The sequence below is a fragment of the Pan troglodytes genome, chromosome 6 (genome assembly GCF_028858775.2).
Source record: "Pan troglodytes isolate AG18354 chromosome 6, NHGRI_mPanTro3-v2.0_pri, whole genome shotgun sequence".
NCBI lineage: Eukaryota > Metazoa > Chordata > Mammalia > Primates > Hominidae > Pan > Pan troglodytes.
This window is the reverse complement of record NC_072404.2, coordinates 163,370,541-163,397,882: the sequence shown is the minus strand read 5'-3', so window position 1 is coordinate 163,397,882 and position 27,342 is coordinate 163,370,541. Positions and strand designations below refer to the sequence as shown.

The following is a 27,342-nucleotide window of genomic DNA, read 5'->3' as shown; positions in this document are numbered from 1 at the left end:
ATAAGGACCAATCTAATTCTAAAATTATTTTAAGTACATATTACCACTAAGGTTTATAGTTTGTATTATAGTTTTTAAGGAAGAACTTGAAGAGGTTTGTGTCAATCATTTTTGTTTTCTTATCCAGAGAAAGAGGGAGAAAAGGATACTAACACGTTCTACCTCTGGGGAAACTGAGGCACACACAAAGAGGTTTGTGTCTAATCCATGGCCACAGAATTGGTAGTAAACATTCAATTTAATACAAATAACTGTGTTCAAGATGCCACGCTCAGCAAGGTTAGAAAGAAAATTTCCTGACTCCCTGTGAGTCTAGAACTTCCCTTCACTGTAGCCTAATCTTGTGTTTATTTTTAAATAAATGAAACTGCACTTTCTACCACTGAGTCATTCCCCTAACTCAGGGAGTTAATGGCTTTCCTAAGTAAATGGCACTCATTGATCAATAAGTCTTTGCCGGATGATGTTTTAAAATACTGAGAGAAAATTTAAATGCAGTATGTCTAATCAGACTAAAGTTAAGGGCTTTATGGTTCTAAACCTATTAATGAAACAGAGTTTTCTTCTTTATTGGCTGGTCTCCTAGTTTTATAGGTTTGCTCAAATTGTGATTGTGGAATGATTCTCGTATGTGGGGTGTTTAAGTAAAGCAACCCCAGTTGCTTTTACTTTTTTGATCTTTTTAATGCACCAGCTTCAGTATTTAAATGAGTTTGAGTTTGTTTCTTTAATGGTCTTTCAATAAAGCTTAATTTGACCCGGTTGCTTTTGCTCCATCACAGCACTGTAATGGCAGAAAAAGAAGAATAATAAAAATGAACGCATTTTATGTGGTTGAAAAGGTTACATTTCTATTGATTTTAACTGTAATATAGTTAAAGTCCTTGATATTAAAGAAAACAATGTAGCAGACACATCCTTTTTAGTACGGTGGCTCTATTGATATTACTTTACCAGTAGGTTTTGGCAGCAATAACAATATTCAGGATGGCGTCGAAACATTGGCATCATCAGAGGACTGATAACCACATCCTTCAAATTCTTTTCCAGGTGAAAGAGCAGAAAGGTGTATCAGGAAGATCATTACATAGAGAGTGACTTCAGAATGTGGGGGAATGCCTGAAAGTTCCATTTAACGACCAGTTCTGCCAGTTTATGGAAAGCAGCAATGCTCTGTTCCCTGGAAACACTGAAGCTTTTTAATGCTATGTTTGGAGCTCGTTCCAGAAGTAGAAGGTGGAGAGGGATGGGAGAATTCAGTAGAAATGGTGAGGAATGGAGACTAGAAAAGACCAGGGGAAGTGAAGGGAGATGATGGACATTCGCTTCTTTTGTGACCCAGCCCTGTACGAGTGCTCATTGTGTGCACTGAGTGTGTGTGTGTACCCATGTGCATTAAGGCTCTAACACAATTGGCTGAGCTGAATTCTCAGTACAGAAGCCTATTAAATTTGGATTTGGACTTGGATTGTGTGTTCAAATCTACTCGAGAGAAAGCTTGGGGGAGTCTGCAGACCTTGAACCTCATGGTGACCCTGAGCCCGCTCTATCTTGCTCAAATCCCAGCTCTTCTTCCGTCAATCTTCCAGAGAGGTTTAGCTCCTGGCATTCTGCCTGGGTTCCCTTGGCAATCTCGGGAAGAAAGAAAATGCTGCTGAAAGGATTTGGGAGAAGGAAGAGCAGCGCGCAGAATATGCCAGCAGCAGGAAAAACATCTGGTCCTCCCCTTCATCCTCCTCCACATCAGCATCTAACATTTCCTGGAGGCGAACTGCAGGTGGGATCCCACCATAAGTACTTTACACATATTATTTTTTTAATTGCACACAACTCTGTCGGCACATACTCTTATTTGCCCCATGTTACAGTTGAGGAAACTGAGGCACAGAGATGAAGTTACTGTGTCTAGAGGACACATAGTTGCTGAGTAGCTAGCCTAGAGGTCTGTGGGCTTGCAGAGGCCAAGCTCCTCCATGTGCCAACCTGTATCCTTTGCCATAGAAGAGCAAGGCTGGCATCATGCCCACAGGAAATGCACGAGACAACCCAGTTGTTATTCCAAATTCTTCTCTAAAAGTATTCTCAATCAACTCCAGTCCAAAATTGCTTTTCATAAAAAATACTAGTAAATATAAATACAAAAAATATAATTAGTAAAAAAATACAAATGCATATTCTGATTTTATTGGTTTTATTTTTTCAAAATCTATAAATCATATTACTATTAAATATAGACTACTATATGTAATCTATAATATCCTTATAATGTCCTATTAAAATGTTATATTAGATTAAAAAAAAAGGCAACAGCCTGGCATGATGGCTCATGCCTGTAACCCCCGCACTTTGGGAAGCTGAGGTGGGCGGATTGCCTGAGCTCAGGAGTTTGAGACCAGCCTAGGCAACATGGTGAAACCCCATCTCTACAAAAAATACAAAAATCAGCCGGGTGTGGTGGCTCATGCCTGTGGTCCCAGCTACTCGGGAGGCTGAGGCAGGAGGATCGCTTGAGCCCAGGAGGTGGAGGCTGCAGTGAGCTGAGATCATGCCACTACACTCCAGCCTGGGGGACAGAGTGAAACCCTGTATTGAAAAAAAAAAAAAACCCAAAACACACACACACACAATCCCCAAAAAGGCAACATCAAAAACCCTAACAAATCATAGTAATTAAAACATAAATATAATCCAAAACATATTTTCCAATGAATAAATAAATATACACACTGGGCTCAATACTCATTCCTTACAACTACAACTAAAGATTACCAACCTTCCTAAAAAACAGCCTTCTTAGCTACATAACACAATCAATATTGTTTTTATAAATATGGCCAGAGTTAATTTGTGACCTAAAGAGAGAACTTGTGAGACAAAATCACATACATAAGCATCTAAGTTTGCTTGTCTCTGTGCCAACATAATTTCACAAAGCCCCAACTCTGTGATGACATACAGCTCTCCAAAACGACAAAATAAAACAGAACACCTGGCCCCCATCTCTCCTACCTAAGTCACTATATTCCTTAAAAGACAAATGAACCTAGTCCTTACCTTCTCCTACGCATAAAATAACATCTGGGGAGATTAGTGATGACACTTCTATAATCTAGAACCAGATATACCCTTACACCAAAACCTTAACACAGTTCTACTTTAATATAATGTCTAAACAAGTTTCATATAACTTTGCACATGCTAAACCCCTACCACCTATATATACACAGTGGGCTAAAATACTGTGCTGGTGCAGTCTCATAAAACCTCTGTAAAAGACTGCTTGTGGGTTGTAGGCCTCAGTCTACAGTCCCCAATAAGACTTCTAAATAAAACCAACTTTAATTCTTTAAAAGGTTTTTTTTTTCTTTTTTCTTTTTTTTTTGTCTTTAGTTGACATTACATTTCCTTTTATCCATTGATATGGTTTGGCTGTGTCTCTACCCAAATCTCATTTTGAATTCCCAAGTGTTGTGGGAGAGACCTGGTGGGAAGTAATCGAATCATGGGGGCCAGTCTTTCTCATGCTGTTCTTGTGATAGTGAATAAGTCTCACGAGATCTGACGGATTTAAAAAGAGGCATTCCCCTCCACAAGCGCTCTCTCTCTTGCCTGCCTCCATCCACGTAAGATGTGACTTGCCCTCCTTGCCTTCCACCATGATTGTGAGACTTCCCCAGCCATGTGGAACCGTGACTTTTCCATTAAACCCTTTTCTTTTGTAAATTGCGCAGTCTCAGGTATGTCTTTATCAGCAGCGTGAAAATGGACTAATACATCAACTTTCTGATTTGTACAGCCTCTGTCCCCTCTGCTAGCAGGACAAGTTCTCAGAGATGGTCAGGATGTTGGAGGCTACTGCCCCTGTGCATTTGTGGTGTTCCACTGTTGGGGTTAAGCACACAAGCCCTGGCAGAAGCTATGATGTTGGTAACCTAGATCCTAATGCCATTTCCCCAGGAGACCAGGAGTCAGATCGGTGGAGTGGGCTGATTTCTACTGTCTGTTCTCATCATGTAACCTCTGCTGGTGGCCCTGGGTGACAATATCAGGAAGGATGCTCGGATAGGATGGCAGCCATTCGCTCATGTGTTTTATTCATTCTCTGACGTCCACTTCTTTTTGGATGTCCTTTCTTCATCTTTTCTTTTGAGCTGCCAGCCCAGACCCTCTCTTCTACCCAAAGGGGGGGTTTGTTGGCCCTCTCCTTAACATTTTGATTATATTTCCTCAGCTCAAAGATATAAGAGGAAAGGCAATTATTAGCTCACCAAGCGACCACTGGGGAAAGGATGCAAATCAAATATATTTAATACTTCAGAAAGCAGGAAGAATTTGTGCACTTTCAAAGAGCCAAGCTCATTGAATGTGCACAGAATCCATGATTCATAAACTGGATTCCTTCACGTATTCAGTCACTCAGTCAACACTTCTTGAAACTCTCGTGTGTGCCCAGGGCTCAGGGACAGAGCAGTGAGATGTGCAAGCGTAAGAAAAATCCCTGGATTGTACCCTTTGAATGCAACGGCAAGCTTCCACTTATATAAGTAATACCAAGTCCTACCGCCATCGCGGTATCCGCGATAGATGCAAGTAACACGCGCTATAACCTAGGACTCTGGTTTTGGTCGGTGTTTATAGAAAACCACACCCAAGCCAGTTTCACAAGATTTTCCCTTCCCTACGCTCACTGGTTACAGCTAATGACCACTAGAGGGCATTTTAACACTAGCTCCGAACTCGCTCCAGGACCACGTCCATCAAAATCTTCAGACTCAATCCCAGGACTGACTTCTCCCTGCCTGAGTGGAAGGGCAGCGTGGAACCCTTCAGAACCTCAAACCGCATGTTGAGATACACTTACTTTTCAGACAGAAGATGAATTTAGGTGAGATAAGAACCTGCTTCAGTTACCTGGGCAAGAAACAACCCGCTCTGCCCACTGTGCTAAAAATTTGCTCCAAGAGTTACAATCTTTGAGAGTGATTTTAGTGCACTGCAGATGGATAGAACAGTATGATGCTTTGCAGATTGGACTTTAGTTTTCATGCCAGACAAAATAGAAATCCAGGAACCTTATCTTCTTTCTTGAGAGATGATTTATGTACTTAATGCACTTGGAGGAAAAAAAAGTGAACTCCCAACCTTGGTCTTACAAGCTTTAGCCGTATTCTGGAGACAGAAAGAGAGGACTGACATCTCAGACCCTAAACTGGATCAGAAATTGCATTGCAACTGCCTTCCCACTGAGCTGCATGAAATGTAAAACGAAGTAAACACATTTTTCTGGAGTGTAGGAATGGAGGTCCTGTCTAGCCCTGGAGTGCATAATTCATTTGCAGATGAAATTGCTTTAGAAAACAAATGAAAAATGTGGAAGTGTTGACATATTCATTATGAGTCTTTTTCTGTTTCAGATCAGATGGGCTTGATGGCTTAGAACTTATTTTCTTAATATATTTTCTGTATAATTTTTATGAAGGGCAAATGTTGAATCTCTGTAGTAAAAAATAAATAAGCTAATGTGATCCTCCCCCCTCCACCATGGAAACCTTGAAGGAACAGCTCAAATGCCTTTGTGAGACTGCTCTGATCCACTCTTTCCTCCTCAGGATTATTCATTCCCCTACTTTTCTGTGCTCCCACAGCACAAGCTTATACTTCAATGGGCACTTGGTTCATATCTGTATGACTGATGGTCTTTCTTCTACTGGACTGGGCTCATGGAGGCAACAGCCATGCTGCATGCTGGGAATATACTAGGTGCTGAGAATATGCTTAATGGGTTGAACTACAAATCAATGGAAAGAAACCATAGTCCCAAAGAGCCTGTTGGTACTGATCCTGACATCTGCTATTTTATTTTTTGCTTTTAAGAAAGAGAAGGGAATTGGGAATGAAGGAAGAAAACTACCGTTTTATTGGGTCATAGACTATGCTAGATTTTTTTTTTTGTATTTCCATTTAACATACACAAACTGCATTAGAAAAGATGGACTTACTCCAATTTTAGAAATTAAGTCAACAGAGATTTCATTAACTTGCTAGAGAACACAGAGCTATTAAGTAAGTGTGATGGTTAATACTGACTGTCAACTTGGTTGAATTGAAGGATGCAAAGTATTGTTCCTGGGTGTGTCTGTGAGGGTGTTGCCAGAGGAGATTACCATTTGAGTCAGTAGACTGGGAAAGGCAGACCCACCCTCAATCTGGGTGGGCACCATCTAATCAGCTGCCAGTGCAGCTAGGATAAAAGCAGGTAGGGGAACGTGGAAGGACTGGACTGGCTGCGTCTTCTGGCCTTCATCTTTCTCCCATGCTGGATGCTTCCTGCCCTCAAACATTGGACTCCAAATTCGTCAGCTTTGGTACTCTTGGACCTTCGACCACAGACTGAAGGCTGTACTGTTGGCTTCCCTACTTTTGAGGTTTTAGGAATCTGACTGGCTTCCTTGGTCCTCAGCTTGCAGACGGTCTACTGTGGGATCTCAGCTTGTGATCGTGTGAGTCAATATTCCTTAATACACTCCCCTTTATATATGCATCTATCCTATTAGTTCTGTCCTGCTAGAGAGCCCTAATATAGTAAGGTAGCCTATCAATAAAGAGCCTTTTAAATTTATGTCTTAATAATAACCTCTGAATTCAACAGTTTGTAATCCGTGGGGTCTTTGTTTACACTGAAATTGTCCTCAAGGGGAAATCTCGTTACGTGCTGTGTCCTTATCACCACCCCAAACTGCTAATATTCTCTTTTGCTGGATACCCTTTTTATTATTTACATGTTGATAAGGAGACTTGTCAAACTGTCTTCTAGAGGAGAAGTAGGTGGAACAGGTTTCTGTTATCTGACGAAATGCCTAGTGACTGGACACATCTTTTCTCCCCTCCCAGAATATAAACTCCTTGAGTTGTAAAAGATACATTTTATTCATCCCTGTATGAGTCACCTACTGTTCCACCAACTCATCATCATCTATCCAAATTTCTTTTATATTGTAGATACTCAGCACATATTTGTTCTCCTCAAAGTTATTTTGATTAAAGTTGAATGAATTTTAATTGCATTCCACATCAGTAAATGGCCTAATGGAATGGTTTTGGTGACCATCTGGTTTTATCCAAATCAGGCTTCAGAAACGATTGCTGTTTGGAACTTTCTCACCATGTGGTGGGTTTAGTGGTAGGCAGGGGTAAGAGAGAATGTCAATTAGATATCATCATGTTAAATTCTTAGGGATCCCATGTGGCTTTAAGTAGAAGAAAAGTACATTGATAACAGAAGAGTCCTGGACATCTTGAGAACCTTCTGTCTTCTTCAGCAGGATCTTCACCACACACCTCCACCACACTCCTAGGAACCATGTCCTTGCATACGGGCTGGCCAGACCTCTCAGTGTGGAGGTGGCCTGATTTTAAAACTTCAAGCTGGTTTGAAGGTACTGGGAAGGAGAGGAATCTGAGGCTCTGGTAGTTGGGCATCTTGTTTCCTCTTTTCAGAAACATTTTGTCAAATACTGCTACTTTCTGAACCAAATAATGAAAACGTGCTTAAATACTTTCTCAGGGGCCGAGGAGCCATAGCTCAACCCAAAACCAGAGGCGACATTACAAAAGCTAATGAGGTCATGAGGTTTTTGATGTGTCTCTCAATCATGAACAGGCTTCTCTGGATACATAGAAATATAGAAGAAAAAATGAACTCTGACTCATATACAGACCAAATTAATGGGCAACTTCCCAATATATGTAGCCCTCTCTCTTCTCTTCCCATAGATCTTCTATATCAGTTCAATAGACTCAAACCATTGTAATACTATCAGAAACTAATAAAATATTGGCCTATGCTCTCCATAGAATTAGACATGTCAGTCGTTCATTAAAGTGGAAAGTTAAGTGCTAATACACTTGCTGAGAATCCCAATAGAGAGCCAGTGCTATAATAGGTAAAAGTTCTTCTGGAAGGGAAGAAGCCAGAGTGTTCAAATGGCTCATCATTATTCTTGCAATTGCCTGCCTTCTGTCAAGCATGCTTGTATTGCACAACCCAGGCTGTGAGTTTATCATCCAGAGTAGATAAAAACTAAATTAGCCAAAGGGAAGGAGTTACAGTAAATGTAATTTCAAGAGCAGTGCCCTAGGCTAGCTAGGTCAACTTTCTTTATTTGTTCTGACATCCCTAAAAAATTTAATGCTTCCAAACTGTGTTATTTTCCTTAATAAAGGCTTGAACAACTTCTGATAGTAAAATTTTTAGGAGTGTTTACATCCATATGCTTGTTAGTATTGTTCTTTATTGGCAGAAAGTTCAAGGGTAATAAAGGCACACATTTTTAAATAATTTATTTGAGCTTCAGTATCTAATTTCAGTCTGGGCTCCATGTTTCTACAGAAAAGAAGGATCCTAAAATGGACAGACAGGAGGTTATGTTCATATTTACTTAAAGAATGAGATGGAATTTTTATGGGTGTATGATACTGTGTGCTGTAAAAACACTAGCCTTAACGTTGGACCTTGTAGTTCTCTTTGATTATAAAAATTAGGGTTTTATGACCCCCTACGAAATGCTATAAAGTCATTGCTTCTAGTGACTCCAAAGAAAACACAAATCCTCAAAAGACTTAATTTTGCGTAAACATTTTTAAAAAATTTCAAAAGTTTATAAGGCAAATGAACAGGAGTGAGCTTGCTTCTCTTGCCTACTTGCAAAGACAACAAAGAGCAAACTAAGTGGGGAAACGGGGTCTGGTTAGCTGGGTTCTAGAGAAGATCATGTCTCTTGTGAGCACTGGGACCTTATTCATCATTGGGACTTCTTTTTTTTTGAGACGGAGTTTCGCTCTGTCACCAGGCTGGAGTGCAGTGGCACGATCTCAGCTCACTGCAACCTCTGCCTCCCGGGTTCAAGCGATTCTCCTGTCTCAGCCCCCTGAGTAGCTGGGACTACAGGCGTGCACCCCCATGTCCAGCTAATTTTTGTATTTTTAGTAGAGATGGGGTTTCACCATGTTGGTCAGGATGGTCTCGATCTCTTGACATCATGATCCACCCGCCTTGGCCTCCCGAAGTGCTGGGATTACAGGCGTGAGCCACCGCGCCTGGCCTGGGACTTCTTAATCTCTGTTTTCTCATGTATATAATGGGACTAATAGCACCAGCTATTTCCAGTTCATAAGGCTGAGAATGGCAATGTGGGCAAGCATTTCGATATGTAAGAAAGGGCTTTGAGCACTACCTAACATGATCATTAAGGCCCTCTCAAGTCTAGAGAGATTTTTCTCTGGGCTTGAGGAGGTTATGTGAAAGTCCTTACAATTGTACACTTTTCCACATATAGAAAGTGGTGAACTAGGGCTCCCCCGGCCACCAATGTTTCACGTCAATTAACATTTGGCGCTGCCCTAGGAGTCCATAATTGAATTACTCTCATTTTGCTGCTGATAAAATTCTTCCAACAATTTTTGACACCACTCTGCATGTGCCTCAGACTACTGACTTCACAGCATTCAACATTCATAAATGACTTCAGACCATTTGATGTTACATATTTCAGAGTGAGAATTTCTCCAGGTAAGACTTTTTACTGAGTCTTCTCCAGTGGTCTTTTCTATTCATGAGATAGAGAGAGGATGAAATCTATGAAGTAGTCACTCTGCTAGCATCTTTGTTTAACATCATGTTGTCTTTTGGAACACACATCTTCCCTCTCCTTCTCCCTCTTCCATAATAAATATTCTTCCATGTCCTCTCTTGCCCCCCATTCACGGGTTAACATCTTATCCTTCCTTCAAAGCCTTATAGTTATAGCATAGAACCACAATGTCTTTTACTCTATTATTTTTGGATATTAGTACAAACACCTTTTTTATCAGCCTATTTATATATTGCTTACGATTTCCAACTAGAAATCATTTTACTATTATGTGGGAAAGAAAGTTATTTGTATTAAGCCTCTGATTTTTTGTTATAGCAGCGAATACAACCCTAACGAATACATACATTGGTATCTTAAGGCAGGGTGCTGCTATAACAGAAACCTAAAACATGTAGCATTGGCTTTGTGGTAAGGTGGCAGGTGGTGCAGGAATGGATATTAGGGACTTGAAAGACAGAGGAAGAATGGTATGTGATATGGTTTGGATATGTGTCCCTGCTCAAATCTCATGTTGAGTTGTAATTCCCAGTGTCCAAAATGAGGTCATGGTGGGAGTTGATGGGATCATGGAAGCAGAGATCTATGAACGGTTTAGCACCACCCTCTTGGTGCTGTTCTCCTGATAATATGTGAGTTCTCATGAGATCTGGTTGTTTGAAAGTGCGTAGCACCTTCACTCTCTCTCAGTCCTGCTCCTGCCATGTAAGACAAGCCTACTTTCCCTTTGCTGTCTGCCATCTAAGCTTCCTGAGGTCTCCCCAGAAGCAGAAGCTGCTATGCGTCTTGTACAGCCTGCAGAACTGTGAGCCAACTAAACCTTTTTTTTCTTTATGAATTACTCAGTCTCAGGTATTTCTTTATAGCAGTGCAAGACAGACTAATATAGTATGCAATAAAATATTTTGTAAAACTGTCACCTCACATAACCTGGAAGGCAGACTAAATGCCTAAGTAGCTTTAAGGAAAGTGCTTCAAAAGAGACAGAATGGTCATGTGTGTCAGTTGCTTTTTGCTCCTCATGTCATGGAGCAGATGAGTTCAGGAAAGAATTGACCAGTTCCCAATAATCAATGAAAAGAATAGAAAAAAGTCTAGATATTTAGAGCCTTACACTAGAGAGTAAGAAATAACACTGCAAACAGCTTTGACCAACAATGGGGCAGTAAGATTTCTGTTTAGCAAACTGACTTAGCCTCATGGGTAACATTTAAATTAAGGGTCTTTACTTCCCACCCAAGCCTTTTGTGTCCACTGGCCCCAAAGTAGCTGCCATTACCTTGAGAGAGAGAGGCATGGGCGCCTGGAGGCAAATGATTGAGTAAGTCTAAGATTGATGTCTAGGGAAGAGCTTAGGGTGCATTTACCAGCACATGAAACTTACCAGAAGCAAACTGATCAGAAGCCACCTTGGGTTTTGAGGGAATTGTATTGGAAAAGAAAGCACAGATCTAGTCCACAAAAGGCTTATGAGTGTAAAAAACCCTTAGTGTAATTTGAACCTGCAGGAAATGGGCCTTAAAGCTGCACAGCTGTAGCCAGGTGCGGTGGCTCACACCTGTAATTCCAGCACTTTGGGAGGCCAAGGAGGGTGGATCACGAGGTCAGGAGATCGAGACCATCCTGGCTAACACAGTGAAACCCTGTCTCTACTAAAATTACAAAAAATTAGCTGGGCGTGGTGGCACACGCCTGTACTCCCAGCTACTTGGGAGACTGACACAGGAGATTCACTTGAACCCGGGAGGTGGAAGTTGCAATGAGCCAAGATCGTGCCGCTGCACTCCAGCCTGGTGACAGAGCAAGACTCCGTCTCAAAAAAAAAAAAAAAAAAAAAAAAAAAAAAATTGCTGCACAGCTGTAAGGAGCACATTATCCGGCACATAATTCAGGGGAGGCCACGGCTGAACACACACAAGGAAGAGCCTCCCAGAGGATGAAGCCTGGGAGGGCTTCAAGAATAATGGACAATAATTTGGCCTAATCCAGGGTTGGGGAAGCAGGGAAGTTGGTGGCAGTGGCAGGTCCTCAGAGTGCCTGCCCAGCACAATTTCATCACTGCTGGAGACCAGAGAACTTTCTTTTTCTGAAAATATATCTGATGTAAGACAGACTTTTATTGGGTTAAAACATGGAGATTTGAGGGCTAATTTGTATAGCAACTGGCATCATCCTAATATTTGTATCCTTTCTTCTACTTCTAGCACCTAGCACACTACATGTTGCTAATGTTTTTGACACTTCTCTGACAGTTCTTAAGATTTATATACAGGACCTAGTTCAATTAACAATTGATGCAATTGTTTTTATACAATTTGGTTGAAATTCAGATTAGTAGCAGGTAAGAAATTACCGTGCTTATATTATTTTAAAGAACAGAATTCAGTGATATTTTTGAACATTTGTTTTGAAAATTCCCAGTGAAAATAATCAAAGTCATCCTCTTTTTGGTGTAAGAACTTGGGGATCTAATCATCATTTGTTCCTGAGGACCTAGAATTATTTTCTAAGAAAGGCCTTATTTTGCTTGCAGAAAATCTGTTAGCTTCTTCTTGGCAAAGATAAGATGGCCCTCTAGTTAGATGAAAGCCAAAATGATACATCCTTACCATCTGTTCATTTGATTTGTAGAGAATATGGATTCCGAGTATCTGTGCCAGAGAATATATCCCTGAACTCTCTATTGTCTAACTCACATCTAAACCCAAAAATGTGTGATTGTCATGGATAATTATTCAAAGAACATGTAGTTTATTCATTATCATTTTCCAGCTAGTTTTATCCTAGGATCAGTTCAAAATTTCAGAAAGCTGCATCATCTCAGCCTTTGGCCTCTTCATCTGTCCATCATTCTGCTCTACCTCACTCTCTACAGACTTGTTTGGGCTGAATTCAAAATGGGAAGCTTTACTTTCCCAAGGAGCTTCAGCATCTAACAGCCTTGTAACAAATACATTTGCAGAAATGCTGCTGAGGGCATTGACTCTGACTTTTATTGGGGCCCACTATGTAACCAGGAGGACAACAGACTCTTAATTGTTGCTGTGTTTAAAAAAATCTGAAGAAATAGGGCAAAATGTCGAAATTTGTAATGTTTCAATGGTGGGTACATAGCATATGGTTTATTATTCTCTGTGTTTTTGCATATTTTGAACTATCTTATGGTAATAACAATAACATCACTTAATTTCTTACCAGCCAGAGATATCTGCTTCTAAAATTTTGTGAACATCCTTCCAGACATCTGTCTATTAAGCAAGGTTAAGAGCCTGTGTACACTTTGAAGTATGACAGACCTGGGTTTGACTATGCTGTGGCCATTTACCGCTTTCTAACTTTGGGCAGGTTGCATCTTACTTTATGAACTTTAATTTCCACATCTCTAAGATGGTATATTAGTCCATTCTTGCACTGCTATAAAGAACTACCTGAGACTGGGTAATTTATAAAGAAAAGAGGTTTAATTGACTCACAGTTCTACAGGCTGTACAGGAAGCATGGCTGGGGAGACCTCAGGAAACTTACAATCATAGTAGAAGACAAAGGGGTAGCAGGCATGTCTTACATGGCCTGAGAAGGAGGAAGAGGGCAAAGCAGGAGGTGCTACACACTTTTAAACAACCAGACCTCATGAGAACTCACTCACTATCACAAGAACATCTAGGGGGAAATCCACCCCCATGATCCAATCACCTCCCACCAAGCTCCTCCTTCAACATTGGGGATTATAATTTGACGTGAGATTTGGACAGGGACACATTCCAAAACACATCAGATGGGAATAATGATGGCACATACTTCATAAAGTTTTTGTGATGACTGAGAAAACGTGTATAAAGTGCTTAGCACATTGCCTTGGACACAGTAAGCACCAATACATGTGAGCTGTTATCGTGTATGTGATGTTGTATAAGTGGAATATGCTATGGGCATTTTCTATGTCAGTAAATATAATCCATGGAATAAAATAAAATAAAAATGATATAATAACAAAAGGTTCAATTCTCAAGAGGAACTGGCTTAGTTCATCCTTATGGGTTGCATACTTCTGGCTGCCGAGAAGTTCACAGTCAAATTTATCCAAGTGGTAAGACCTTGTGACCTGATAATCATGTTCTATTTTCTCTGATCTTGCGGACTTACTTTTTGTGACTTCCATTAACTCTCTATTTCATTTAATATTCTCCCTGTAAACCCCCTTAGATCCCTTGTGCAATGTGGTTGGGAAGAAAGAAAGGAAAAAATAGGAAGGAAAAGAAACATGGATGGCAAGACGGAAGGAAGGAAAGGAAGAAGAAAGGGTTAGTTGCACAAGGCTTTGGAATTGTTGATTAGAATGTTTCGCTTTTGGATTCATGCTAATTGACATAATTTTTCACTGCATGCCAGACTTTTTCAGGTGCTCTCTGGCTGCACCTTGTTTGTTTATATTTTGACTGGCATTAAGCCTTAAGCTATTCTCCCTGATGCAACTGTGAGTTTTCACCAATGATGCCACTGGAGGTATGCCATGGGTTCTGGTTCACGCTGGTGTCTGATAACCACTACAGTCAGTTCCCTGTTATCTATGTGGAGATTGGGTACTTTGTCTTTTGGCAGCAAATATTTCATCCAAGGTCAGTTTCCCTCAAGTGCTCAGTGCTGTTTCACAGGGTGTGTGCTGAGGGAATGCAGATTAATTTAATGTTAGCTTTAGCCAAACCCAGCTACGAAAGTAAACCTGCTTTTAAAGACACCATAAACACTGATGAGGATCATCTAAATTATATGTTTGAGCATGTATAAATGCATCAACATTCACCTTAATTCCAAAGACATCATTCCACAGCACTGTGATCTACCATTCATCTTTGCATTAGCCTTATTTTTGTTCTTTGACTATAAATAAATAAATATTAATTTGAAATTATTGAAATGCCTTTGTTATCATATGTTATTATAACTTGGGGCTACCAGAATAGGTTGAGAATATATGGCTGTTTCATATTTCTGTTTGATTATAAAAATGCAGCATGTGCTTATGATAGAAAATGGGGAAATAGAAAACTCTAGAGGAAATCAAACCATTTATAATCCCTTCACACATAAATGATCACTGTGAACATTTTGTTATATCTCTTTCCACACACAGTTGAGGCTGTAGAAGTTCTCAAGATGGATTTGTAGATTGTTTTAAGAAAAAAATTGCAGTGTTTTTTGGTGTTGCAAAGCACTTTCCGAATTACTTCCACGTCTGCAAGGCCTCCCTGCATGAAAGAAAGTGGGGCATGGGAGTGAGAAGCCCTGGGATCTGCTTTTCCATAAGGAGGAACTACATCTTGTCTTCCTCTACCACCTCTATCTTTACTTTCTTTTTGCCCTCAGGGGTGGGCAGGGCCCAGGGTAGATGGGACAGGCTGGGCTGAGAGATTGGAGCTCCCCAGGCCGTGACATCTTTCCTAGTTGCCCTCACGTGGGTTGGGACATTCAGAAATCTTACTGCAGTCAGTTACATTACATGACAGAGAAGGAGGGAGAGCTGGATCTTCCAACATCTCCAGGTGCAGAACCTAGGGCGGAATCGAGGAAGCACTTCCCAGGTTTTTCTCCTCTCCTACCTCGGAATTGTGCATCCAAAGTTTTCACTCCTGTCGTCCTATCTCCTTCCTTTTTCTGGAACTGCATTCTGTTCTTTTGAGGGAGTTTCCCAAGTTCCCCACTCGAATCAAGAGATGTGATTAGGGACTATGGGTCTTTGTTCCCCCTTCCAGCCAACAAGGTGAGCACGTGACTCAAGCCAGGCCTATAAGAGATTCCCTGGGATTTTAAAATGAGTGTCAAGAAACTAGGACCCCTTCTTCTGGTAACAAAATTGGGAAGACATGAGCCCAGTACTCCTGTGACTATGGCCTAGGATATGTGAAAGATGGAGCATGCAGTAAGAGGTAATTAATCCAGTCTTCAGAGAGAGGCAGAGATGAGAATGAAAAAGAGGGAGGGAAGAAGGAAGGGAGAGAGAAACCCAGTGGTATTCTAGTCCACAGTTTTAATTCTCCAGGCTCCCTAGATTCTCTTCCCAAAGTTTGGTTTTATCTTTTTCAAATTCTATAATTCTATGACCTACCCTAGGAATTTTCCCCAACAAATTACTTCTGAATTGCTTTTCTATCATTTGCAACCAAAATAGTCTTGGGCAATAGAACCAGACCCTCCTCCAAACCCATTCATCCCCTGGATTCTCTGCAGGTCTCTGGCTGCTCCATTGTCTATATCTCTGGCTTTCTGTGCCTCCAAAGCCCCAAGTCTTAAAAATCATCCACTCCTCTCCCCTTCCTCAAGTCTTTCTCTAATTCACTGTGGCAGAGAGTGAGGGTTAACTGTATAGGATTCTATGGCTGTGGTGGGTCTCTGCTGTTATACTGTCTGAAAAGCCATTGTTTAGGTCTTTTTAAGTTTTAGTATTATTTCGCAATGGTAAAATGGCAAGATAAGTCACTTTCTTTAAAAGAGGTGACAAATTGGGTGGCTTAAAATGGAAAAAGTCTCTAATCAAAAGCCGAGGGAGACAATGTTGATGAAATGATGTAAAACGATCTGTCTCCTGGACTTGCTGGCTTTTCTGACTAAAACTTGGTTAAAGATGGGCTTGGTTTACTCCATAAAGAATTTGTCGCCCCTAATGTGTGCCAGGCACTGTGCTGGGCTCTGGGACTCTGTCGATCATGATGAGAGAACCTTATTATGCCACCTTTGATTGATGGTGCAGTAAGCTGAAACAGTGCATGTCAGTTTCCTAGGAAAGGCCTTTCCTTAAAATGCCCTCTAGCATTTACTGCTAAAGGCCACGCGCAAACTCCATATCAAGTTATGAATCTGACATCCACCAGTGCTCAAAAGAGATAGGGCTTGTGCCTTTTCTTTGCAACCTGAACTTCCCACAGCATCCAGCCGAATCAGAATGAGGTCTGAGAGGCTGCTGAACCCCTGCCAAATGACACTCCACTTTACTGACAAAACAGGGTCCTCCTGCTGTTCTTTCTCCTGACAGGCATCTATTTTGAACTCCTTCTAGAGAATGCAGTGACAGTTCCCATCCTTGATCTCTTGGCCTAGCTCCCAGGGAGACCTCCTCACATTATGTTTTATTCATGGTGTTTCCCAAGCTGGTTTCTTCACTGTAAAAATCAGTGGTGGGGGCCGGGGTCGTCAATGAACCTGAAATAAAATTTGAGTGTCATAATAAAACCATCCCTTTGTGTGCTGAAAGCCCACAGTCAGAGTCTGAGATTCTGGGGAAAGACTGTTTTGAGGATTTTTCAGACAAAGGCTCTGCAGAGAGAGAGAGAGAAAAAATACAGCTCTTCGTATTGTGTTGGAGCAGTGAAAGAAGTAGGTCGGAGAAACCAAAATAACCTTTGCTGGGAAACACGGTAAGTTTCAGATGTCTGAGAGCTTGGCGAAGAAAGATGGTGCAATGGATAAAAGCAGTAAATTGATAGATATGTGGATCTAGAACTGGGAAAACCAGAAAGACTATACAGAATAAACATTTATTCTATTTCCCCCTAAAAGATGTCTTCAACTTCATCATTGTCTTTCCTTGTCAGAATTATATATATTTCTACTTCACTAGTTATGCACTTGTAGGAGAAAGTGTAAAAAGCATCTCTTCTACTTCTATCCCCTCAAAACAAAACCAATGGCCAAGCATTATAGGGACAGGGACTATAATGCGATATTATATGTAATTTATATGTACATGTATGTATACCTTGAGAAAGATGGTCTTCTCGTGGCGGGTGATGTTGACACTGTGGGGCTGTCCATTGGCCATGTTCCTGTGGTCTACGTCAATATTGTATGGCTCTCGGGTGCCACCCAGGTTGTATCGAATCTGTAAGCTTCCTATAGAAGAAAAAAGAAAGCTCAGTAATTTGTTTGCCCTAAATTTCATTTTAATGTCACATCCCCTCGATTCCTGCTCTTAGATTCTTTCTTTCTTCCTTTCTTTTCTTTTCTTTTCTTTTTTTTGACGGAGTCTTGCTCTTGCCCAGGCTGGAGTGCAATGGTGCGATCTTGGCTCACTGCCACCTCTGCCTCCCAGGTTCAAGCGATTCTCCTGCCTCAGCTTCCTGAGTAGCTGGGATTACAGGCACCTGCCACCACGCCTGGCTAATTTTTGTATTTTCAGTAGAGATGGGGGTTTCACCATGCTGGCCAGGCTGGTCTCGAAATTCCGACCTCAGGCTATCCGTTTGCCTCAGCCTCCCAAAGTGCTGGGATTACAGGCGTGAGCCACCATGCCCATCCAATTTCTGTTAAACTTTACTCCCTCCCTTGATGTCCACAGATAACATTCAATATTTGAATTTGGATTCACGAGCTCAGAGGCCTACTGACCCATATTGGCTGACAGCACCAGCCTCGCACATATTTACAATCTGCCCACAGTGAACTTCAGTGACTGTCGTCTCAAAGTTGAAGATGCAAATAGTTTAAATGATCCAAGTTGGGATTATGCCTGGACACAAAGAATGAGAGCATATACAATATAGGACTGCAGGGAGGAGACATCTGCAGGTCCCACGAAACACTATGTGAAATAAAAAAATAAATGCAGAGTGCAGGGATGTTCTCACCCCGTCAGCAAAGTGTGACATTGGGCATATAAAAGAATCATGAGCATACAATATTAAAAATAAACATAGTTTTTGTTTTTATTTTTTTGAGACAGAGTCTCGCTCTGTCGCCCAGGCTGGAGTGCAGTGGCGCGATCTCGGCTCACTGTAAGCTCCGCCTCCTGGGTTCACGCCATTCTCCTGTCTCAGCATCCCCAGCAGCTGGGACTACAGGCGCCCGCTACCACGCTGGGCTAATTTTTTTTTTGTATTTTTAGTAGAGACGGGGTTTCACCGTATTAGCCAGGATGATCTCGATCTCCTGACCTCGTCATCTGCCAGCCTCAGCCTCCCAAAGTGCTGGGATTACAGGCGTGAGCCGATGCTCCTGGCCAAACATAGTTCTTAAAGATGAGATTTTGGGTGGCCTCACTGAGACCAAGTAATAAATTTTATTTTAGCTTACAGACTAATCAAATGCAAATCAACAGGAAAGATGGCTTTCCCAGGTCCCGAGTCCCTTTTTGCCCTCAGTGATAGTTCACTTTGCCTCAACAGTATATTCTTTTTTTCCTCCTTGCTTCGTCCCAACAATAAAAAACAATATTGAAAATAACTAATATGACAATGTAGATCCTGCTTTTAGTTAATCTGCAAGCATAAATATTATATCTTAGTTATGAGTTTTAAAGACATCAATATTTTATCTCATTTGTTACTCAAATTGGAATTTTCATGTTGATATCTCAGAGCTTAAAAATGGAGCCAGCAATCTAGCAAGAATTTGACCAACTGCAAATCACCTAATGGATTATTTGTCACCTTTCATTTCCTTTTTAGGGGAACAAAACTGATATTCTGATTTTAAGTTACAAAATAAAACATGCTAATTAAAACATAGAAAGTAAACAGAAAAAAAATAAAAGAAAGTCACCTGAAATCCCACCACCCAAAGATAATTTTTCTAAACATCTTGGGAGTAGCTCCTTCCAGACTTACACACACACACACACACACACACACACACACACACACACACACACACATGCTGTGCTCTTCCTTATTTAGGTATCCTAACATTACACTTGCCATGTTCCTGGATTTCAAAGGAAAATTTGTTAGAATAATGAAGAGCTAATTACATTTCCTATTTTTGTTTTCTAAACGAAATTCAACAAACCTTCACTATTTCTGAGTTTTACCTTAGAATGTCATCCTAGACTCCTTTGCCCCTGGCATTTAAACTAAGCACTGTGGATTGGATTTTCGTCTCCTAAATTTATCTAAATTCCCTCACTCTTTTCCACTTCGGTAACCACAGGCTTTCTGTTGGCACCCGCGGTGTCCTTGTGTAAATTCCAGAGGGAGCCTGCTCCCTGGCTGAGGCAGCTCCACACACAGCTCCTGGTTCATCCTCACCTGTGCTTTACCTGCACCATCTTCTGCCTGGATTGCAGAAGACGGTGGGTCTTAGTCAGCCTCTTCTTTAAAAATTACTGCTCTTGACCTCATTTCACTCTCAAGTGAGGCCTCTTATCCTTTGCTTTTCTTTGCTCCGAACCCCATGAAAAGAGATGGGTACACTCGCTGCCTCCAAACCCGTCCCTATTTTAGCATGAGCCCTCTCTCTCACTTCTGTCTTCCCTGCTCCACGGTCTCCTGCTGGGCCCGTGACCCTTGGGGAAGTAGAGGCAATTGTCCCTCTCAGGCCTCATCTTCACTCGGCACAGAATTCATTCACCTCCTGGGAACACTTGGCTTCCAGCACACACTCTTTCGGTTTTCCTTCTCTACCTGTTTTTCCCCTCGTTTTGGGGCACCTTACTCTTGCAGTCCCCAAAGACCAGCCCTGAAGCATATTCTCTTTTGTATTCAGGCCTGTTTCCATGGTGATCCTGTTACTGAAGGAAAATCCCAAAGGGTCTGCAGCAAACTTGATCCTTGCCTCCTCAGAGGAAAGAATGCGGCCTGAGGGGCAGAAGTAGGTTTAAGGCAGAGGGAGAGACTGCGGCAAGTTTTAGAAAAGCAGGAGTGAAAGTTTATTAAAAAGTTTTAGAAAGGAAGTACACTTGGAAGAGGGCCAAGCGGGCGACTTGAGAGATCCAAGTGCCCTGTTTGGCCCTTGATTTGGGGTTTTATACATTGGCATAGTTCTGGGGTTTGGTTTCTTCTCCCCTGATTCTTCCCTTGGGGCGGGCTGTCTGCATGCGCAGTGGCCTGCGAGCACGTGGGAGGGGCTGCATGCACAGGTGTTTACTGAAGTAGTGCGCATGCTCATTTGAGGCATTTTTCCCCTTTCCAGTTGAGTGTTCCTGGAGGAAGGTCATATACCCGTTAAACTCCATCATTTTGCCTCTTAGTGTGCATGCTTGGGCCCGCTTGCCCAACTCCTGAGATCTGATTGGGAAGCTGCTGATCACCAGCTCCAGATGTTTTCTATCTATTGGGAGACTGTCGTTCCTAGGTGCCAGCTGCAGCCAATTATCATTTTAGCGAGAGACGGTGTAGCAACTGCCTGACCATCACCTGATGGTTGTCTGACATTCTTGGTGGTTGGTGGGAGGGGGCACCCTCTTCTGCCCTGCTCGTGTGTCTACCTACCTACTCCAACAATCCTATCCTATGCAGGACCTTTGAATAAGGTGTATGCCCATCAGACACCACATTCATACCCTAGTCAGACTTCTCTCTTGAACTCCAGACTCTTTGTTTTTAATAATAGCATATTTTTATTAATAACCTACAGAAACACCTGTACTTATCAGCAATCTTCAAAATGATATTCCAGTCAAGAAGTGTGAAATTATCATTTGAAAATTAATGAATAAATTCTAGGAGTAGTTTATTACTAAGAGTGAGTTAAATAACTTTTTAGCACATTCATTTGAGGAGACACAGTGGCATTGAGGAGACTCTTTCACAAACTGTCTACTTGATATTTTCCCTCAGATATCTTACTGGCAACCCCAAACATAACATATGCAACAGAACATCCATCTTCTCTCCCCAAAAGTATTCCATTGCAGTTTTCCACATTTCGGTGAATTGCCAATTCATCCTTCCAGTTATTCTTGCCAAAAGCCTTGACTGTCCTCTTTCTCCTATATGACATGTGTCATCTGACACCAAGTCTTCTTGGCTTGATCTTCAAAATATGCCCTGAATCTTACCACTTGTCGCCATCTCCATCTCTACCCCCTGGACCAAGCCACCGGTGTCTTTTGCTGGGATTATACTAGCTTTTGTCCTTTCTCCAACCTTCCCTGATCCCACTGGGCCTCTGACCCTGAGATACACAGTGTCCTCACCACACGGTGGTCAGAGTGATCCTCTGCTCAAAATTCCAGTAACTCCCCGTCTCAGAGTAAAAATCAAACTTCTTGCAATGGCTCACCAGGCCCTATATGATCTCCTCATTATTGCTGACCTAACCTCCTGTTACTCTCCTCCTTGCTCACTCCTCACCATCCACATTGGCTTCCTGTTCCTACCCAAGGGCCTTTGCAGTCACCGGTTCTTCTGTTCAGGATGCTCATTCCCCAGGTCTCTGCATGGCTATGCCCTCACTCCTTCAGGTCTTTGCTCTCATGTCCTCTTCTCAGTGATCATTTCTGTGACTTCCTCATTAAAAGTGGAATTTGCCCTCTCCTTCCCCTTGGCCAGGCCCTCCCTTTTCTGCCTCATATTTTCCCCATAACAGTTCTTAGCACACAACATACTATAGATTGTACCAATTTGTTTATTGTCTGTCTTCTCCTATTCAAAGATAAGCTCCATGAGAGCAAGAATTTTTGTTTCTATTCTTTATGACTATTCCCAATGTCTAGAATAGTGCCTGATGCACAGTAGGAGTGGAATAAATATTTGTTGAATAAATGAGTGAACGGTCTCTGATATGGTTTGGCTGTGTCCCTACCCAAATGTCATCTTAAATTGTAGTTCCCATAATCCCCATGTGTCGTGGGAGGGACCCAGTGGGAGGTAACTGAATCATGAGGGTGGTTACCTCTGTGCTGTTCTCATGATAGTGACTGAGTTGTGATGAGATCGGATGGTTTTATAAGGGGCCTTTCCCTCCTTTGCTCTGCACTTCTCCCTCCTGCCGCCATGTGAAGAAGGACGTGTTTGCTTCCCCTTCCACCATTACTGTAAGTTTCCTGAGGCCTCCCCAGCCATGCGGAACTGCGAGTCAATGAAAATCTTTCCTTTATAAATTACCCAGTCTCAGGTATTTCTTCATAGCAGCGTGAGAACAGATGAATACAGTCTCCCTGCTTCTGTACCGTCTTCTTCCCCATGTTTTCAAAATGTGTAACTGATTATTTTATTGGGTCATTTAAAATCCTTCAAAGCCTTCCAATTCTTTACAGAATAAAGATGTACTTTCCAAATAGCGGTTGCAATGCCCTGTCTGATGTGCATTCCTCCTGCTACTTTATTTTCAAATCATACCACTCACTGTCACTTTTTACATTCAAACTACCACGAACTTCTCTTATTCCCTAGAAAATACGATCTCCTCCTACCTCAGGGCCTTTGAATATGCTGCTCCTACTTCTTGAGCTGCTTCTCTCTCCACCCCTCAGTGTTTACTCGGTTTTTCCTTTACCCAATAGCATTAAAATAGTCCATTGTTTGGGAATGACGGAGATGATCAGGCAGTTGTTTGGCAACACGCAGAAAAAACACGTTGATTGTCTTAGGTTTTTACTCTCTGCCTTATTTCTGGTGCTCTGACATCATATCATCCCAGCCAGTTTTCTTAAATATACAGCTGTCTTGATTCATCTCTTATTCATTTCTTCAGAACACATATATTTAGTTCCTGTGCAAAGCACAGCTTTTTTTTTTAAAGGTCTGAAAATAGGCTTTCTGCCTGGTTACAAGTGTAGAGTCCACTTATAACACATACAGCCATGCCCATCCCCTGGCATGGGTCAGGCAATATGTGTGTGGCTCTGAGGATACAAACACACAGAGGCCTAGAGGTCGGAGGAACCGGCAATTATGCAAAACGCTGGACATTTTCCTCTCTGCTGTCACTTTGTCACTGGCCCCTTTATGTTCCTCAGCTCTATTAAAGTCAGCATTGTTTTCTCTTTTTTTCTTTTCTGTCCTTCTTGGACTTTGTAAATATGATTTTAAATTCCTATAACTGCTTCACTTAATGGCAGCAGAAATTATTGGCTTTGAGAAAGAAAGATGAGTTGGAACTTTAAATTTATATATAGTGACTATCTATAAACAGTAATGGTGATATTCTTGAATAATCAAATTTAAATGATGTATTTATTCCTTTCAGATAACAGCAGAAGAGGACCGCTAAATGATGGTAGGAAGAATGCTAGTATTTGTCCATTAAAATAAAATATTATTCAAATGCTGAGGTACTTCACTTCTGTGTCTCATGTTCATCTCCCAAGTGAATTAAAGCAGTTATAAGGGACTGCTCTTTTATTGGCTGCAGCAAATAACATGCTTAACAGATTTATTCTCTCCTGGTCATCACCATTATCATCAGCACACACTTACAGGGTACTGATCGTAGGCAGGAGATGTAGTGCTGGGAGCTTTTCATCTCTCTGGGAAGACAGGGCATATTTATAACAGAGACAGATAACAATACAGTACATTAAATGCCAAACAAATGACATTGAAAGTAAGTGGAATAGGAGTTTAAAGCAAGGAGAAGTCATCAAAAGGAGGTGGGACTTGATCTCAGCCTAGAATGAAAGGCAGGTGTCTGGCTAGAGAGGAAGTTGGGGCATTTCTAGGTAAGGGAGTATTGCAGGCATAAAGTCAGGGGCACATATGACCACAGAGTGCTTGAGGGGTAATGAGTTTCTCAAAAGGAAGAGTAGGGGGTGCTGAATATGTGTTAGAATGTAGATTGAATCCGTGGACCTGGGAAATAATAACTGTTGACACATGCATATTGTCATTTGAGTTTCACAACACTCTTGTGAGGGAGACACTATTTTATGGATGAGCAAACAGAGGCATGGAGCTGCCAACTGATTGCCCAAGACAACTGACAAAAGGCAAAGCCGACCTCAAACCCAGACGGTCCAGCTCTACAGGCCACGATCTCACCCATGAGCTTGGTGGGTCTCAAACTTAAAAGTTTGTGGGACTGGGGAGTCTCTCCTGGTTTTGCTGGAGTGGGGCACCACTGAGTGTTTAATAAAGACATTATACAAGATCCCTTTTAAGCAATATCCCTATGCTATGGTGTGAATATCCCCTCCAAAACTCAGGTTGAAACTTAATCCCTAATATGGGTATATTGAGAGGTGAGCCCTTTAAGAGGTGATTGGATCATGAGGACTCTGTCCTCATGAATGGAATGATCCATTCATAGATTCATGGAATGATCCATTCATAGATTCATGGATTAATGGGTTAATGGATTAATAGGTTCTCATGGGAGTGGGACTGTCTATAAGAAGAGGAAGAGAGGCCTGAGCTGGCAGCTTAACCTCGCCATGTCATGCCCTGCACTGTCTCAGAACTGCAGAGAGTTCCCACCAGCAATAAGGCCCTCACCAGGTTTGGCCATTTGGCCTCGGACTTCTTAGCCTCCATAACTATAAGAAATAAATTCCTTTTCTTTATAAATTACCCAGTTTCACGTATTCTGTTACAAGCAACAGAAAATAAGACACACTATAAAGGCAGGCGGTGCTGGCTGTGGTGAAAAGGGGTGAGGGGGAGAATCTGGAAGCAGAGAGATGGATTGGGAGAGAATTTCCCAGCCAACAAGCTGAAGCCCACTGCTGTCCCACAGATGGGTGATGGGGTACCAGGAGCAAGGCTCCCCTCACACCGTGGCAGACGTGAAGAAGGGGATGGCAGCTGGAGTCACTGGGCAGGTGGCCTCCAAAACATGACCTCATCCATTTACCCAGGTACCATTCAAATATAATAATTTTCTATGGACACCATGATGTGAACACTACTGGGAATTAAAAGATATTTGCCTCAGAGAGTAGTGGTGGGGAGGAAAAGGACACCATGAGTTCAATTCACAGGACTTGTTTGCCTGGGTGACCCACAAAAGCAGGGAAGAACGGAGCACTGGTGAGTGACACTGACCTTGGGAACACAAGTGTCTGAGGGGCAGTGGTGGTGCTGGGGGCAGCTGGCTCTGGAGGACAGTGAGCAGAGCTTTCGATACGTGAAATGTGAGTGATGCCAGGGTGTTTAGTGGAGACTTTCTAGTAGCTTTTTCCTGATACTTTGGCGTAGACCTTACTCATGTTTTTTCTTAATGATTTCCTTTTTTTTCCTAACTTTAAACTTCAAATAATAAAAACATGTTGTATTTGAAGTCTGAAAAAGCTGAATTTTCACCAGCAGTTTGAGGATAGGCTTGTAACAGTGAGACAGAACCCACCCAGCTTTGCCTTCCAAGAACACTGAGAGTTCCAGAGATGCCTGCCCTGGAGAGTACGGCCGGTGGGGAGCTTTGGGTCTGGAATCGGACACCCAGGCTGAGAAACCCCAGTCTGGCCCAACATCCTCTGAGTGTGCAAGTCACTCAACCTCCATGCACTCATGTGTTGTCATCAGTAGAAAGGAAATAATAATAGTATCTACTTCATAGAGTTGTGCAGCTCATGGGAATTAATGCATGGCACCATTCAGGATGGCTTTGGGCACAAAGTGAGCTTCATTAAACGGTGGCCATTAATACAGAATCCATTGATCAACGCCCTTGCAGACAATGAAAGTCCTCACACAGGCATGAGGGCACAGCAGCGGCGGGTGATGAGGGCACAGCAGCGGTGGATGTGTAGCAGTGGGCATGTGAGGTAGCGAATACAGTTGAGGACCAAATCTTAGTGTGGCAGTGACTTGAGGAGCAGACAATACAAGTATGTGTGGGAATGTGTTCACCAACTTCTTGACAGTCTCCAGGTGAGAGCCCTCCTCCTGGGGAGGGACCTGAGAAGAAACCCAAGGTTGTTATCTGCCCAGTGGGAGGCTGGTCCATGTGGGTAGTGAACATCAGTGGGTCAAAAAAACCTATTGACCCTGATCCAGGAGAAATAAACTGATGAACTCCTGAAGACCAGGGGCTCCATACTTCTCTCTGTTTCATCCTCACTTTCTGATTTTACTTACTATTTTCATCTTTCTGATTAAAGCATTTGACATGCATACAAAAGTACTGCTCAGGAGAAAAAAAAAATCATCCACAATCCAACCAAACACTTTTGTGTTCACATTATTGCATTTTTTTCCTATCCCTATATTTTTTATGGAGCTAATATTTCACATTCAAGGCTGGATCTTGTTTATGTTTTTTTGGTTTAACATACATAAAATTTCCCCATATCATTAATCACGATTCATAAATATTTTAATAGATACATAATATTCCATAAAATGGCAACTCCCTCTTTTACTATTTTACTAAAAGTTGAACTTTCAGGTTCTTTTCAATTTTTATTTTCATAGTTAACATTATGATGTTGGCCAGGCACGATGGCTCACGCCTGTAATCCCAGCACTTTGGAAGGCCGAGGCGGGCGGATCACGAGGTCAGGAGATTGAGATCATCCTGGCTAACACGGTGAAACCCCATCTCTACTAAAAATACAAAAAATTAGCCGGGCGTTGTGGCAGGCGCCTGTAGTCCCAGCTACTCGGGAGGCTGAAGCAGGAGAATGGTGTGAACCTGGGAGGCAGAGGTTGCAGTGAGCCGAGATCACGCCACTGCACTCCGGCCTGGGCGACAGAGCGAGACTCCGTCTCAAAAAACAAAACGAAACATTATGATGAACATCTTCATGATGAATCTTTGACTTTTGGCTTATTTCTTTAGGAATAATTTCAGAAGGGGAAAATACTAGGGAACATACTTTTTCCTCCATCTTTTTAAGCAACAGTGCATTTCCTAGAGAGGGAGTTTAATTTACTGTTTTTTAAAAACTCAAGCTGAATTAAGTTAGTAATAACAGTTCTGGCTCCCATGGGAAAAATCTTGATCTCCTTTTTTCTTTTTTTAAAAATTATTTTATTTTAGAGACAGGGTCTTGCTCTGTTATCCAGGCTGGAGTACAGTGGCGTGATCATAGCTCACTGCAGCC

General features: G+C 41.9%; 1 protein-coding gene across 1 annotated transcript in view; it reads right to left on the bottom strand.

Moving 5' to 3' along the window:
- The window catches only part of CNTNAP2 (contactin associated protein 2), a 2,300,337-nt gene that overhangs the window by 176,112 nt on the left and 2,096,883 nt on the right, over window positions 1-27,342 (bottom strand). The window contains exon 20 of the mRNA XM_063815738.1: window positions 17,401-17,534. Coding sequence (XP_063671808.1) covers window positions 17,401-17,534 — 134 coding nt within the window. The remainder of the gene's footprint in view (window positions 1-17,400; window positions 17,535-27,342) is intronic.